The sequence below is a fragment of the Mycteria americana genome, chromosome 26 (assembly GCF_035582795.1).
Source record: "Mycteria americana isolate JAX WOST 10 ecotype Jacksonville Zoo and Gardens chromosome 26, USCA_MyAme_1.0, whole genome shotgun sequence".
Taxonomy (NCBI): Eukaryota; Metazoa; Chordata; class Aves; order Ciconiiformes; family Ciconiidae; genus Mycteria; species Mycteria americana.
Genome location: NC_134390.1, coordinates 1272989 through 1288775, shown reverse-complemented (window position 1 = coordinate 1288775; position 15787 = coordinate 1272989). Strand labels below are relative to the sequence as shown.

The following is a 15787-nucleotide window of genomic DNA, read 5'->3' as shown; positions in this document are numbered from 1 at the left end:
AGCCCGGAGCTGGGGGATGCCAGCAACCAGGGGCTACCGGAGCCAGGGGCTGGCGCTGCCACTTCAGGGCCCGATCCTGCCCCAACCCCAGCTCCCACCGCTGCTCCGGCCCTGCGGACGCGGCCCCGTCACCGCCTCGCTGCCCCCCGCACCTCCCAGCCTCACCCACGCCAGGTGGGGCAGGACCCCAAGGGGAAGCCCACAGGGACGTGTCCCCGGCCCCGAGTGACACAGCGACACGTAGCCCAGGACAGGGATGCTTGGGGCGGGACGGGGACAGCGCAGGGGGACATTTGGGGCCACCCATCACCGCGCGGCCGGATAGACCCGGCTGGAACAGAGGAGATGGCGGTGGCCCTGGGGGTGACAGCGTACCCATCCCTTGGTCCCCTGCTGTCCCCAGCACCGCCAGCATTGTCCCCAGCCCCCCCCTCGAGCACCCGGCTCCCCGGCGGGGCGAGAAGAAGCTTTTTTAAAAAGCCATAAGGACAAAACCCAGCGGGCGTGGCAGTGAGAGGGTCGGCATCACCGTCACCCACGGCCCAAGGGCACACGGCGCGGCGGCCAGTTTGGCACGGGCAGCCGGAGCCGGCCAGGCTGGGGGGCTGCCGGCCCCGGGGGTGCTCCCGGCGCGGAGGCTGGCACGAGTCCTTGTGCAGCCCCGGGCGGCTCCTTCCCTGCAAATGGTGCTGAACTCGATGGCGTCGAAGACTTTGGGCGAGACGGCGTCACTCGGCTGGACGAGGACCTGCCGTCGGGGCGGGGGGGGGACAGTCACAGAGATGCCGCCAATCCCCCCCACCCCGTTTGCCCCCCCGGACCCCCCCCCCCCCACGCCCACCTCGCTCCTCCCGGTGCTATTCCACGTCCCCGTTCTGCCTGTGCCGGCCGGGGACGGCGGGCGGCTGCTCCTCGCAGGGCGACAGCTCCTCGATGGACGCCTGGTTGGTGATGCCTGCGGCGGGACACAGGGCTGGGGGGGTCACTCCAGCCACCCACAGGGGCTGAGACCCCCACCCCCAAACTCATGTGCCCCCCCCCCCCCACGTGTCACCCACCCCACAAGTCTGCGGGCCACCCACCCTGTGCTTGGGCCACCTCCTCACCCAGGGTTGCTCGGCCCAGACGTGGCCCCATGCATCCCAGTGACGGTCCCCATCCCCTCCTCGGTGGCCGCGGTGGCCGTCACCTACCGCTGGCCGCCCGCTCCTTCCACTTCTGCTTGTTCTCCTGGATGTACTTGGCCCAGGTGGAGCGGAAGCCGGCCAGGTCAGCTTTGATGTCCCCCAGCTCCAGGTGCTCATCCAGGGACGGCTGCCGCCACTGCGAGCTGCGGGGACGGGGACAGCTGGGAGCACGGCAGAGCCACCGCTGCCGCCTCCCAGGTGCCAAAATAAGTGGGTTGCCCCCCACTCCCAGGCTGAGCCCCGCCACCTCCCCGTGGGGAGGGGGAAACTGAGGCAGGACGGCGCGGCCGACCTGGCCTGCTGGCTGGCCGCCGGGTTGCCCTTGGCTTTGGTTCCGTCCTCGGCGAGGGGCAGCACCATCTTCTCGGCCACATCGGTCAGCACCGAGAAGGTGGGCTCCACGATGAAGTCGATGAAGCCTGCGGTGGGGAAGGGACACGGCGTCGGTGGGGACACCCCCTGCCCGCGGCGGGGCCGGTGGCTGGGGACAGGGACCCACCACCACTCACCGATCTGGGACTGGGCCACCAGCGTGGAGGTGCGGTCGCAGAGGGGCGAGAAGGGCAGCCCCAGCTCAGCCTCCTTGTCCCCCTGGCGAGGCAAGGCAGACGTGTCCCCAAGGGGTGGTCCCCGCGTCCCCAAGGGGTGGTCCCCGCGTCCCCAAGGGGTGGTCCCCGCGTCCCACCGCCTGTCCCCGGGGACGCGGGTGCCCTACCTGCCTGAAGAACTCCTCCATCAGGGCTTTGGTCCAGCGGCTGTGCACCGACCACTGCTTGGTGGGGTGGCTGATGTCGGCCGCGTGCAGCAGCAGCGACAGCACCTTGGACTTATCGATCCTGGGGAGGGGACCCCGGCGCTGAGGCTCGTCCCCAAAACCACCACCCCCCCTCCCCACCACCGGGACCCCGACACGGGCAGGCGCCCGTACTCACCGCTCCAGCTGCTGCAGGGACGTCTTCATGGACTTCACCTGCTGGAAGTGGCAGGACATGTCGGTGGCCAGGACCATCTCGATCACCAGAGCCCGCAGCTCCCTGCGCCCCGGGGGAGGGGGGGAAACGCCGTCAGGGCCCCACGTCCCGGCTGGGGACGGCCCCGGGGACGGGGACAGGGACCTTACGCAAATTCGTCCTTGGTAAGGTTGACGAAGATGTTCATCTCGTCGTCCTGCATCATGCGGAAGACGGCGCTGATGTGGTGGTTCTCCAGCACCGAGCGGTCGTTGTAGAGGATGGCGCAGTCCGACCTGGGGACGGAGGGGACAGTGGGGCCCTGGCACGGCGGGAGGCAGGCTAAGCCCCCCCTGGGGAGAGGGATGTCCCCAGGGTGCCACCACATCTGTATCCCAGCCGTATCGGTGGCCCCGGGTGTCCCCAGGGTGCCACCACATCTGTATCCCAGCCGTATCGGTGGCCCCGGGTGTCCCCAGGGTGCCACCACATCTGTATCCCAGCCGTATCGGTGGCCCTGGGTGTCCTCAAGGTGCCACCACATCTGTATCCCAACCGTATCGGTGGCCCTGGGTGTCCCCAGGGTGCCACCACATCTGTATCCCAGCCGTATCGGTGTCCCCGGGTGTCCCCAGGGTGCCACCACATCTGTATCCCAGCCGTATCGGTGGCCCCGGGTGTCCCCAGGGTGCCACCACATCTGTATCCCAACCGTATCGGTGGCCCTGGGTGTCCCCAGGGTGCCACCACATCTGTATCCCAACCGTATCGGTGGCCCTGGGTGTCCCCAGGGTGCCACCACATCTGTATCCCAGCCGTATCGGTGGCCCTGGGTGTCCCCAGGGTGCCACCACACCTGTATCCAAGCCACACCGATGAACCCGGGTGCCCTGGGTGTCCCCTGGGTACCCCTCAGTCCTTTCCATGCCCCACAGTGTCCCATGTGTCCCCATAACGGGTCCCCATGCTGTGCCACACCACCCATGCCGTGCCATGCCATGCCACCTGCACCGTGCCATGCCACCTGCACTGTGCCGTGCCACCCGTGCCGTGCCATGCCGTGCCATGCCACCCGTGCCGTGCCGTGCCACCCGTGCCGTGCCACCCATGCCGTGCTGTGCCACCCGTCCCGTGCCGTGCCATGCCACCCGTGCCGTGCCGTGCCACCCATGCCGTGCCATGCCGTGCCACCCATGCCATGCCATGCTGTGCCACCCGTGCCGTGCCACCCGCCCTCACTTGGTCTGGATGTGGAAGCTGTTGGTGGTGCCCGTGTGCTCGTAGTCGTGGATGGCGGCAGCGAAGATGATGGCCAGGACCTCGATCTCCGTCAGGTAGTGCTGGGGGGACGCGGGCGTCAGGGGGACGGGGACGGGCACCGGGTGCTCCAGTGCCACCCCACGAGGGGCAGGGGGCCGAATGGGTGTGGGGTTCTCTGTGTGTGTGCGCGTGGGTGGGTGTTTTTGCACGACTGCGTGTGACCGCCCGCGTGCACGGCCACGCACGCCTGTCACGGCCACGCCCGCGACAGGCCACGAGCGCGTGCGTGTGACAACCGTGACAGCCGTGCGGGCGCACGCACGTGCCAGGCGTCGCTCCACGTGTGCCCGCCCGTCTCCCCAAGCCGGGGGTCACCCCGTCGTCCCCCCATCATCCTGGTGACGTTTCCATGGCGACGGCGTAGTCACTAGGTGGCGCCGTCTCCGTGGCAACAAGCATCGCCTGGACCAGCCAGACCGGCACCGGGCACCGGCCCGGGGCCCAGACACGGCCCACGACCCCCGTGGGACCCTCCCCACACACCCCACGACCCCCGTACCAGCATGCCGGTGCGGAGCAAGAAGCAATGGACGGTCTGGGTGACGTCGGCGGCGTGGACCTGGTTGTGGTAGGGGTTCCGGTACTTCCCGTAGCCGGCTTCCAGCGCGTCCAGCAGCGTCGTGAGGAAGACAGCGGGGATCTGCGGCACGGGCACACGCGCTCGCGGATGCGCTCGGTGCAAAGCCACCGGCACGCGCCAGGCACCCGGCCCCGGGGAGCACCCATGGGTGGGTGGGCACGATCACGGGCGTACCTTGAAGCGGCTGTTGAGGTTGTGTCGGGTGAAGAGCTCGAAGACGATGGTCCTCAGGGAGTGATCGTCCGTCACCCGGTTCAGCGCGAAGACATCGAAGCACCACAGGTCGAGGCTCTGGGGGGAGACGGGGGCATTAGCCCAGCGCAAGCCCAACGCCCGCTGACACCCAGCCATGCCCGGCGATGCCGGGCAATGCCACGGATGCCCGGTGAAGCCCAGGCGTGCCCAGGGATGCCGAGCCGTGCCCGGGGACGCCCGGCAACGTCCGCTGAAGCCCAGCAATTCCAGGCGATGCCCGGCGATGCCCGCCCATGCCCAGCGGCGCTGGGTGCCATCTCCCCCAGCTATCCCAGGCCGAATCCGGCAGAGGCAGCAGCGTGGGCAGGGCGGCTGCGCCCAGGCGCTGCCGGGCCAGGGCAGCGTCCCTGGGAGGGGATGGGGGTGCCCCCCGCACCCCACGGTACCTTCAGGCAGTTCAGGACGGAGGCGGAGTAGCTGGGCCCCACGGCCGTGTACGTCCGGCGAAACATCCTGCAAGGGCAGGGGGATTCAGGGCTGATGCGGGTGCTGGGGACAGAGCCGGGTGCTGGGGGACAGCCTGGGTGCTGGGGGACAGACCCGGGTGCTCGGAGACCCACTTGGGTGCTCAGGGATCAACCTGAGTGCTCAGGGACAGACCTTGGGTGCCAGGGGACAAACCCTGGGGGCAAAAGAGAGACCTGGGTGCTGGCGACTCAGCTGGGTGCTGGGGACAGACCTGGGCGCTGGGGGACAGCCCCTGGTGCTTGGGGACCCACCTTGGTGCAGGGGATAGGCCCTGGGTGCCGGGGGACCCACCTGGGTGCCAGGCACAGCCCTTGGGTGCCCAACCCACCAGAAACCAGGCTCCCACCCCGCCCATCTCCAACCCAGCCGCGTCCCCTCTGCCCCCCCCCCCCCCACCCAGCACCCACCTCTCCACGAAGATGCCCGCCTGGACGGCGTGAACGATGCTACGAAATTTGGGCTTCTCCTCCGCCCGGCGCCCCTTGGCCCGCGCCTGTTGGGTGAAGGTGGCCGCCAGCCAGTCCCGCACCTCCGAGGGCACCGCCGCGTCCGACCCCATCTCCCGCAGCTCATCCTCCGTGTCCAGCATCTGCCTGCGGGACGGGAACGGGGCCGGGGGGGGGACGACGGCATCAGGGTGGGCATCGCCCCCCAAGCCCCGGGCCCCCCTGGCAGCCCCCCGGCTCCTGCCCGTACCTCGTCTCGTCGATGTAGACGGCCTCCAGCAGCGAGGCGGCATACTCCAGGTTCCTCTTCAGCTCCTCCACGTTCACCTCGCCCGTCTCCAGCTGCTTCACCATGTAGCGCAGCCTGCGGGCACCGGGCAGCGTCACCGGGCCCCCCCGGGGCTGGAGGTGGCGGGGGGCTGGGGGGGGGGGGGTGTGGGCAGCAGCGGGGGGTCTGCCCCGCGGGTGGGCGACGCGCCCCGCCGCGCGTGGACGGTACGCGTGGGCGCGCGCCGTGTGGGCGCGGGTGAGGGGACCGAGGGGACCCCCCCCCAGAGCGACGGTGGGAGTACGGCTACAGAATGGCTGGGGGGGGGGGGGGGGGGGTGCGGGGGGCACCCTGCAGCCGGTGGGCAGAGCTGACCCCACAGCACCCCACACCCTGCACCCAGAGCACGTCCTGCACCCGGTGCCCAGCACCCTGCACCCAACGCCCTGCTCCCAGAGCCCGTCCTGCTCCCCAAACCCTTCAGCTCGCACCTACACAGCACCCAGAGCTCAGCCTGCACCCAGCGTCTGGACATCAGCACCCAGAGCTCAGCACCCAGCACCCAGAGCTTATCCTGCACCCAGCAATCAGCACCCAGAGCTCAGCACCCAGCACCCAGAGATCAGTGCCCAGAGCTCATCCTGCACCCAGCATCTGGACATCAGCACCCAGAGCTCAGCACCCAGCACCCAGAGCTCAGCCTGCACCCAGCGTCTGGACATCAGCACCCAGAGCTCAGCACCCAGCACCCAGAGCTCATCCTGCACCCAGCACCCAGAGCTTATCCTGCACCCAGCACCCAGCAATCAGCGCCCAGAGCTTATCCTGCACCCAGCAATCAGCACCCAGAGCTCAGCACCCAGCACCCAGAGATCAGCGCCCAGAGCTCATCCTGCATCCAGCATCTGGAGACCAGCACCCAGAGCTCAGCACCCAGAGATCAGCACCCAGCACCCAGAGCTCATCCTGCACCCAGCACCCAGAGCTCAGCACCCAGAGCTCAGCCTGCAGCCAGCATCTGGAGATCAGCACCCAGAGCTCATCCTGCACCCAGAGCTCAGCACCCAGCACCCAGAGCTTATCCTGCACCCAGCACCCAGCGATCAGCGCCCAGAGCTCATCCTGCACCCAGCACCCAGAGATCAGCGCCCAGAGCTCAGCACCCAGCACCCAGAGCTCATCCTGCACCCAGCACCCAGCGATCAGCACCCAGAGCTCAGCACCCAGAGCTTATCCTGCACCCAGCACCCAGAGATCAGCACCCAGAGCTCATCCTGCACCCAGCACCCAGAGATCAGCACCCAGAGCTCAGCGCCCAGCACCCAGCATCTGGAGATCAGCACCCAGCACCCAGAGCTCATCCTGCACCCAGCACCCAGAGCTCAGCACCCAGAGCTCAGCACCCAGCACCCAGCATCTGGAGATCAGCACCCAGCACCCAGGACTGGGGAGGGGGCACCCCCCTGTGGGAACTGGGCAGGGGTGGGGGCAGGGCGGTGGGTGTCCCTCCCCACATTGGAGAAGCCCAAAAGGCCGCAGGGCTCCCCCCCGGCACCCCGAGCCCGGGGGTCACCCTGTCCCCAGCCCGGAGGGTGGCTGTCCCCACCGCGTCACCCTCCTGGGAGCGCCGGCGCTCCCCGCCCCACGCGGGGCCCTGGGTGACACCGGGGACAAAGTCCCCGCCAGCCCGCGGGAGCAGCTGGGACGTCCCTGGGAACAGGGACAAAACTGGAAAGGGGGGGCACAGCCGGGGGTGGGGGGGCTCCGTGGTGGGGTGGCTTTGCACCCCGGGGACCCACAGCAGGGTCAGGGTGCTCAGTTTCCCCCCCCCCCCCAGAAGCCTCCCCCCTGCCGTGCCTCAGTTTCCCCCCCAGAAGCCTCCCCCCTGCCGTGCCTCAGTTTCCCCCCCAGAAGCCTCCCCCCTGCTGTGCCTCAGTTTCCCCCCCCCAGAAGCCTCCCCCCGTGCCCTGCCTCAGTTTCCCCCCCCAGAAGCCTCCCCCCTGCCGTGCCTCAGTTTCCCCCCCAGAAGCCTCCCCCCTGCCGTGCCTCAGTTTCCCCCCCCCAGAAGCCTCCCCCCTGCCGTGCCTCAGTTTCCCCCCCCAGAAGCCTCCCCCCGTGCCCTGCCTCAGTTTCCCCCCCCCAGAAGCCTCCCCCCTGCCGTGCCTCAGTTTCCCCCCCAGAAGCCTCCCTCGCGCTGGGTGCCGAGGGGCCGGGGGTCCACGGGGACTCACCGCAGGATGGGGCCCCGCAGGTGGGCCCTGCGCAGCGTCACCAGCTCTGCCATGGCGGGGGGGCGGCAGCGGCACCCACGGGTGCCCCAGCAGCGTGGGGACGCGGGGACGGGACCCCAGCGCGGCCGCCCTCGCCCTACCGGCTTGTGACACCCGCGTGGGACACAGGGACGTGGGAACACCGCAGCGTCCCGGGGGGGGGGGGGGGGCTCTGGGGAGGCGTGGGGACAAGCCCTGGCAGGGGTAGCACCCAGATGTGTGCACGCAGCAAGCGTGCACACGCGTGTGTGTGCACATACATGCCTGAACGCACACGTACCACGCGCGCGCGCACGTGCCCGAATACACCTGCACGCGCACACGTGCCCGAATACACGTGCAAGGTGCGTGCACGCACACGCGTGTGCGCCACGCGTGCACACGGACGGCGCACACCCATGCACACTGGGCACAGCGACACACGCGCCACGTGTGCCCGCACCTGCAGGCACCCGCCCACAGCGCACACGCACACGCGTGCACACCTTTCCACCAACGCGCACACGTGCGCACGGCGGTACGCTCCCCTCCCCGGCCCCCGCCCCGGGGCAAGCCCTCCCCGTCTGACACACGCCTGAACACGCGTGTGCCCGCAGCCGGCCGGCCCCCGACCATCTGTCTGTGTGTCCGTGTGTCTGCCGTGGCGGGGGGCGCGGAGGCGGCGGCGGGGAGGGGAGGGGGAATCCCATCTGGCTGCCCGGGGAAGCGCCGCCTCCGCAGCCATGTCTCCCGCTGCAGCCGCCTTGCTCGCACGCCGGCTGGCACGGGCCGGCACGGCCACCCAGGGCTCCGCCAGCGTCCCCCGGGCGGGGGCGAGGGATGGGGGGGGGTGACACAGGGCAACTGCTGGCCCCTGGTGGGACGCTGGTCCCTGCCCTGGTCTGGCTTAGCCCTCCGGCCACCCTGTCCCCTCCCAGAGGCCTCGCTGTCACCGCCACCGGCACCCACCGGGTCCCCATCGGTACCCACTGGTCCCCATTGGTGTCCGCTTGGCACCCAGCGGGTCCCCATCACTGCCACCAGCACCCAACGGGTCCCCATCAGCACCCACTGGTCCCCATCACCGCCACCAGCACCCACCAGGTTCCTGTCACTGCCACCAGCACCCAGCGGGTCCGTATCGGTACCCATGGTCCCCATCACTGCCACCAGCACCCAACAGGTCCCCATCAGCACCCACTAGTCCCCATTGCTGCCACACAGCACCCACGGGGTCCCCATCAGCACCCACTGGTCCCCATTGCTGCCACACAGCACCCACTGGGTCCCCATCACTGCCACCAGCACCCACCAGGTTCCTGTCACTGCCACCAGCACCCAGCGGGTCCCTATCGGTACCCATGGTCCCCATCACTGCCACCAGCACCCAACGGGTCCCCATCAGCACCCACTGGTCCCCATCACTGCCACCAGCACCCACCAGGTCCCCATTGGTACCCACTGGCCCCCATTGGTGTCCGCTTGGCACCCAGCGGGTCCCCATCACTGCCACCAGCACCCAACGGGTCCCCGTCAGCACCCACTGGTCCCCATTGCTGCCACACAGCACCCACTGGGTCCCCATCACTGCCACCAGCACCCACCAGGTTCCTGTCACTGCCACCAGCACCCAGCGGGTCCGTATCGGTACCCATGGTCCCCATCACTGCCACCAGCACCCAATAGGTCCCCATTAATACCCCCTGGGTCCCCATAACTGCCACCTGGCACCCAGCGGGTCCCCATGGGACCTACTGGGTCCCCATCACTGCCACCAGCACCCAACAGGTCCCCATTGGTACCCCCTGGGTCCCCATCACTGCCACCTGGCACCCAACGGGTCCCCATGGGACCTACCGGGTCCCCACCACTGCCAGCAGAACCCACCGGGTCCCCATCAGTGACCACCAGCACCCACTGGGTCCCCACCACCTGGGCACATGGTCCCCAAGGCCAGCGGCACCTGGCCCCACTGCCAGCGGTTTCCCGTGACGCTGCCGGCCCAGCCCGTGGCTCTGGGTGGGGGACGCCTCCGGGTGCTCCCAAAACCCGGCCGCGGGGAGGGGGACAGCACGCGGTGACAGTCCCGCGGGACGGGGACACGCAGCCCCCGGGGCAGAGGCCAGGGCCCCCCCGCGCTGCTCCCACGGCCGGCCCCACGGCAGGGCTGACCCCTGCGGCGGGCCACGGCGTCCCCAGCTCCGTCACCCCGTGTCCCCGCGGCCAGACACGGGAACGTCACCCGGGTCACAGCCCCGAGTGAAAACCCCGGGGGAGCGACGCCGCTTCCGTACGGCTGCTGCGGCCGGCGGCTCCCGGCAGCCCTGCACCTCGTTAGCGCTAACGAGAGCCGGCAGCGGGCACGAGGGACCCGCCACGCGGGTCTGTGCACGGCCGCGCAGGTGACACGTGGTCGTGCGTGTCCCTGCCGGCCAGCCCCCGGCCACCCTGTCCCCACCAACTCTGTCCTTTGGGGAAACTGAGGCACGGAGTGAAAGGTGGGGGGGGCTGAGGGGGGACACAGGGACCCCAGGGCCACGGCGTCCCCCCCACGCTGGCTCCTTGGGGACCAGCCCCAAAACCCGCGGGTCACCAGCCGAGAGGAGACACGGTGTCCCCTGTCCCCCGGCGCTGGGGACAGCCACCGGCGTCACAAAACCCCGCGGGAAGGACGTGACCGACAGTGACCCAGGAGACGCCGGCACTCGTCCCCGACCCAGGTGACAGTCCCCGGGAGGGGACAGTGCCATGACCCCGCTCAGCCCAGGAGGGACCAGCACCAGCGCTGGGAACGCCGGGGCCAGCAGGGCCGTGGGACCGCGTGGGGACAGGGCTCCCGGTCACGGCGGGCGGGGGACAAGGGGACCCCCCCCAGCGCTCCGGCAGGGGACGAAGCCACCGGGTCCCCTCGGCTGGGGGACACGGGGCGCTGGCAGCGGGGAGGGCAAGGAGGGCTGGCGAGGGCCGGCATCCGCCCCGGCTCGGGATTTCCTGCCGGCTGATTGCAATTTGTCTTAATTAACGGCCACCGCCCCGCGCCAAGGGACCCGCGCCGCAGCCAGGCTCAGGCCCCGAAAGCGTCCCCAGGTCCCCCCCGGTGTCCCCCTCTGTGTCCCACGGCCCCTGCGCTGGCCCCCCCCACCCCTCCCAGCACCTAACGACCTCCCAAGCCTCGTTAGCATCGCCCCGGCCCGGCCGCACGGCGGGCAGCAGCCCCCGCACACGCGTGCGCGCGCGGGTCGGGCGCTGGAGACCCCCCGCGTGCCGACGAGCGTGCAAATGGAGGCACGAGCCCACGCGCGCGCGTGCAAGCGCGCACGCGGCTCTTCGCAGGCGCCCGCGCAAACCGAGCGAGCGCGGGTCCGTGCGAGCGTGCAAGGGCACGGACGGCCGTTGCACGCCCGCACCTCGCCCTGGCGCAGCGACCGGACCTGGCTCGGCGGGTGGGGGCCACCGTGTCCCCTGACCAAGGTGACGGTGACGGCTGCCAGCGAGCGAGGGGGACCGGGGGGGCGGCCAGACGTCACGTTCAAAGCCAGAGCGAAGCTCCCGAGCGCGGCGAGCTGCGAGGGAACGTGACCTTGGGGAAGGCGGCCGTCACCTTCCCGCGCCCAGCCACCCGTCCCTGGGGACACCCACCCTCGGGGACACCCACCCTTGGTGGCACAGCCACGGGGGGACCCCTGCGTCACTCGCCCATTGCGGATGGAGCTGGAACCCCCAGGGGACAAGGGACGGCCACCGCCCGGCCACGGGAGCAGGGGTCAGGCTGCGTCACGCCGACGGGTGGGTGCCACCCGTGCCCACGGACCCCGTGGGCTGCCTGTCACCACCCACGGCCCCGCGCTGCTGCCAGCCCCCGCCCCGTGCCACCTCCCGCCGTGTCCCAGGCCTGCCACGGGCACAAGGGTGCCTGCAGAGGCGCTGGCACCCCGCAGCCCCCCAGGGTGGCACCAGCGTCCCCCGGGGACACCCCACACCCAGGGTTGGCCTCGGGGCGCAGCCGGCGCTGGGGACCCCCCCAGGACCGACACTGCAGCCCCATGCGCACCCATGGGTGCCCCGACCCCCCCTCAGCTCCTTCCCCCAGGGTCCCCCGTCCCTGTTGATCCCCACCCCGGGGACCTGCCACCGGTCCCCAGCGCTCAGGGGACCTGGATCCCGCACCCCGGGGACACCTCGCTGCTCCCCTCTCCGTCACCCCAGCTGGGAGCTGGGGACGGTCCCCGGGTCCCCGCTGTCCCCTCGGTGCTGGCAGGGAGGGGGGGACCGGGGGTGGGGGCACAGGCACGGCGCAGGCAGGGACCCCCCGGCCCCCCGCTCGCCCCCGCAGCGGGGGCGGCTGCCAGCGCTTTCGGGGAGGGGAAGGAGCGGGAGCACGACGCAGCCCACGCGCTCGCACACCTGCGCGTGCACACGCTCCCCGGCGCACGCTCAGGTGCGCGCCGGCACGCGGGCGTGCACAGCGCGCTCCCGCGCACGCTCGCTTGCTCCCGTGCGCGCACACGCGCCGGCACCCCTGCTCCCGCCCGCGCTGGTGTGCTCGCACGCACCTCCGCACACGCGCGTGCACGCTCCCACCGGGCGCTTGCACGCCCACAGCAATGCGCGCGGCCAGTTGCACGCTCGGGCTTGCACGCACGCCCCGAGAGCTCTGGCACCGACGCTTCATGCCCCGGCTGAGTCCTGCCCTGGCCTCGGGCTCGCGTGAAACACGCTCAGCGGCTCGGCTCGCCGGCGAGCGTGCAACACGGGCACCCGGCCCCGTGTCCCCCCCGTCACACCGGAGCCGTGCACACGCCCGCCGGCGTGCGCCCGCGCGCAAGCGCGCCTTCGCCGGCCGCCACGTGCAGGTCGGCCCCGCGCACGTGCGCGCACGCGGCCGCGCACGCCCCTTGCACGCCCACGCCTGCACCCGCCGCACGAGGACGCACACGAGCGCACGTGCCGCAGGTTCACGAGGGGGCACGCGCGCACGTGAGCCCAGGCGTGAGCACGACTGCACGCCGGGAGAGGGGGTGGCACCCCCAGGGCCACCGAGAACCCCCCGGCGAGGAGGGGGACACAGGGTAGCACCCTGGGGTGTCACCCCCTCCCCGGGGCCAGCCAGCACCCTGGCACCCGCTCTGCCCCCCAGAGTTGGGGCACCCCAGCCCTCTGCCCACCCCACGGTGCCACCCGGGGCGAGGGGTGTTGGGGGCTGCGCTGGGGGGGTCCCCACCCAGCATCCCCAGAGCTGCCCCATCAGACCCACCCCAAGCTTGTGGGTGCCCCCAGCCCAAGGGGGTCCCAGCGCCCCCACCCCGAGGGGGTGCAATCCGTGCAGGGGGGGTCCCAAGGGTGACAGGGGGGTCCTGCATGGGGGTGTGGGGGGCAGCGCATGGACGGGATGGGGGACACCTGGGGGGTCCCCAGGGGCAAAGGGCTCCAGGGGGCCCCCGGGGGCAGCTGAAGGTCCCAGGGGGCCTGGCGTGGGGGGACACAGGGTGGGGGGCACCGGGGGGCTCTTGGAGCAGAACGGGGGGGTCCCCAAAGGGGGGTGTGATGCGTTCGGAGGGGGGTCATGCTCAGGTGAGCTCGGGGGTCCCGGTTCGGGGGTCCCAGTTTGGGGGTGGGGGAGTCCCGGTTCGGGGGTCCCAGCTTGAGGGTGGGGGGGTCTCGGTTCGGGGGTGGGGGAGTCCCGGTTTGGGGGTCCCAGTTTGAGGGTGGGGGGTCCCGATTCGGGGGTCCTAGTTTGGGGGTGGGGGGTCCCGGTTTTGGGGGTCCCACTTTGAGGGTGGGGGGTCTCGATTCGGGGGTCCCACTTTGAGGGTGGGGGGTCCTGGTTCGGGGGTCCTAGTTTGGGGGTGGGGGGTCCCGGTTTTGGGGGTCCCAGTTTGAGGGTGGGGGGTCCCGGTTCGGGGGTCCCACTTTGAGGGTGGGGGGTCTCGATTCGGGGGTCCTAGTTTGGGGGTGGGGGAGTCCCGGTTCAGGGGTCCCAGCTTGAGGGTGGGGGGGTCTCGGTTCGGGGGTCCTAGTTTGGGGGTGGGGGGTCCCGGTTCGGGGGTCCCAGCTTGAGGGTGGGGGGTCCCGGTTCGGGGGTACTAGTTTGGGGGTGGGGGGTCCCGGTTCGGGGGTCCCAGCTTGAGGGTGGGGGGTCCCGGTTCGGGGGTCCTAGTTTGGGGGTGGGGGGTCCCGGGGGGGTCACTCACAGCGCCCGGAGCTTGACCCAGATCTTCTTGCTGGGGGCGGACTTGATCTCCAGCGGGGACGGGCAGCCGCCGGCCGGGTCCAGCGCTTCGCGGTCGGGCTCCAGCCCCGGGAGGCTCCGCGGCGGCTCCATGGCCCCTGCGGCGGCGGGGACGCGCCCTCAGCCCCGCGGCCGGTCCCGGGGCCCGGCGGGCCGCACCGAGCAGCCGCCGGTACCGCCCCGCAGCCCCGGTAGCAGCCTCCTTCCCCGCCCGGTACCCGGCGGCTGCGCAGGCAGCACCGGCCCGGGCGGCGGAGCTAAGATGGCATCCCGGGCACCGGGGGTGGGAGCACCGGGAGGGGAGGCACCGAGATGGGGGGCACCGGGGATGGGGAGAAGCGGGGATGGGGGAGAAGCGGGGATGGGGGAGAACCGGGGATGGGGGAGAACTGGGGATGCGGGAGAACCGGGGATGGGGGAGAACCGGGGATGGGGGAGAACCGGCGTGCGGCAGCGGGGGACCGGGGATGCTGCGCGCTCCTACCCGGGGATGCTCGGCCGGGAAGCGCCGGTCCTGCCGTGCTCCGGTGCTGCCTGTACCGCCGGTGCAGCTGATGCCGCCGTGCCCCGGTGCCGCCGTGCCCCGGTCCTCCCGCTGCTGCTGGCTCTGCCTCCGCCGACCGGGGCTCGCCGCAACTTTCCCCGAGCCGGCACCGGCGGGAGGGCGGGGAGGGGCGGGGGGAGCCGGGGGCGGGGGCCGGGAACCGGGGCCCGCCCAGCCCCACCGCCCCGCTCAGCCCCGGCGCTGGGGGGCGGGCGCCCCGGGACCCCCACGGGGCGATGGGGAGCGGGGGGAGATGCCCCGGGACCCCCCGTATGGGGCTGGGGGGGAGGCAGGTGCCCCGGGACCCTCATGGGGAGGGAGGTGTCCAGGACCCCCATAAGGGCCGTGCGAGGGGAAGGTCCCCCAGGACCCTATGGGGCCATAGGGGTTGTACCCCAGGACCCCTGGGGGGTACCCCAGGACCCTATGGGGCTACGGGGGTGGTACCCCAGGACCCCTGGGGGGCACCACAGGACCCTATGGGGCTATAGGGGTGGTACACCAGGACCCCTATGGAGTTGGGGGGTGCAGGTACCCCAGGACCCCCATGGGGCTATGGGGGTGGTACCCCAGGACCCTATGGGGCCATAGGGGTTGTACCCCAGGACCTCTGGGGGGTACCCCAGGACCCCTATGGAGCTATGGGGGTGTTACCCCAGGGAGCCCTATGGAGCTGGGGGGTGCAGGTACCCCAGGACCCCCATGGGGCTATGGGGGGTGTCACTGGGTTTGCAGGCCGGGAAGGGGCCAGAGCCCCCGGCCCGGTGCCCCCCACGGAGGGGCCGTGGCCTCCCATGTGCCACGCAGGGGGTCTGCTCCGAGCAGCGGGTTGGGGCGGGGGGCAACGCGACCCCCACCTCCCCCAGCCCCGCTCCCTGCCGAGACCTGCCCCGTTGTCACACGTCACCGAGGCCGGTGACACGGACACCAGGGACTGTCCCCACCAACCGGCTGCGGGGCAGCGGCAGCCCCCAGCTTACTGTAGGACCTACCCAAACCCTGGGGGCTGCTTGGGCCTATTCGGGCATCTCCCCCCTGGGCTGGGGGGTACGGGGGGGTTTGCGAGCAGCCTGAGCTTGAGGGGACCCCATCCCGTGGGCTCACGGACACCCCCCATCCCCTGCCCCACGGCCCCTGCACCCCATGGCCCCTGCACCCCCTGCCCCACACGCACCTTGTCCCCCACCCTGTGGTCCCCCACCCGTGTCCCACCGGGAAACCTCGGGGTGCAGGGGCCAGTGACGAGGACCCGGGGGGGCTCCAGGCACACACACAGGGGGATATCGGGGTG

General features: G+C 71.6%; 1 protein-coding gene across 1 annotated transcript; it reads right to left on the bottom strand.

Moving 5' to 3' along the window:
• Positions 1-645: 645 nt before the first annotated feature.
• On the bottom strand, positions 646-13993 carry PDE1B (phosphodiesterase 1B). Its single transcript, XM_075525367.1, has 15 exons — positions 13915-13993; positions 5457-5570; positions 5168-5353; positions 4679-4745; positions 4212-4328; positions 3957-4097; positions 3377-3477; positions 2308-2433; positions 2120-2221; positions 1903-2023; positions 1697-1778; positions 1480-1606; positions 1194-1330; positions 842-955; positions 646-748 (listed from the first exon to the last, which is right to left on the bottom strand). Exons 2-14 carry the CDS (start codon positions 5558-5560, stop codon positions 858-860), a joined length of 1509 nt encoding a protein of 502 aa, XP_075381482.1. The 5' UTR covers positions 5561-5570; positions 13915-13993; the 3' UTR covers positions 646-748; positions 842-857.
• Between the last annotated feature and the right edge of the window lie 1794 nt (positions 13994-15787).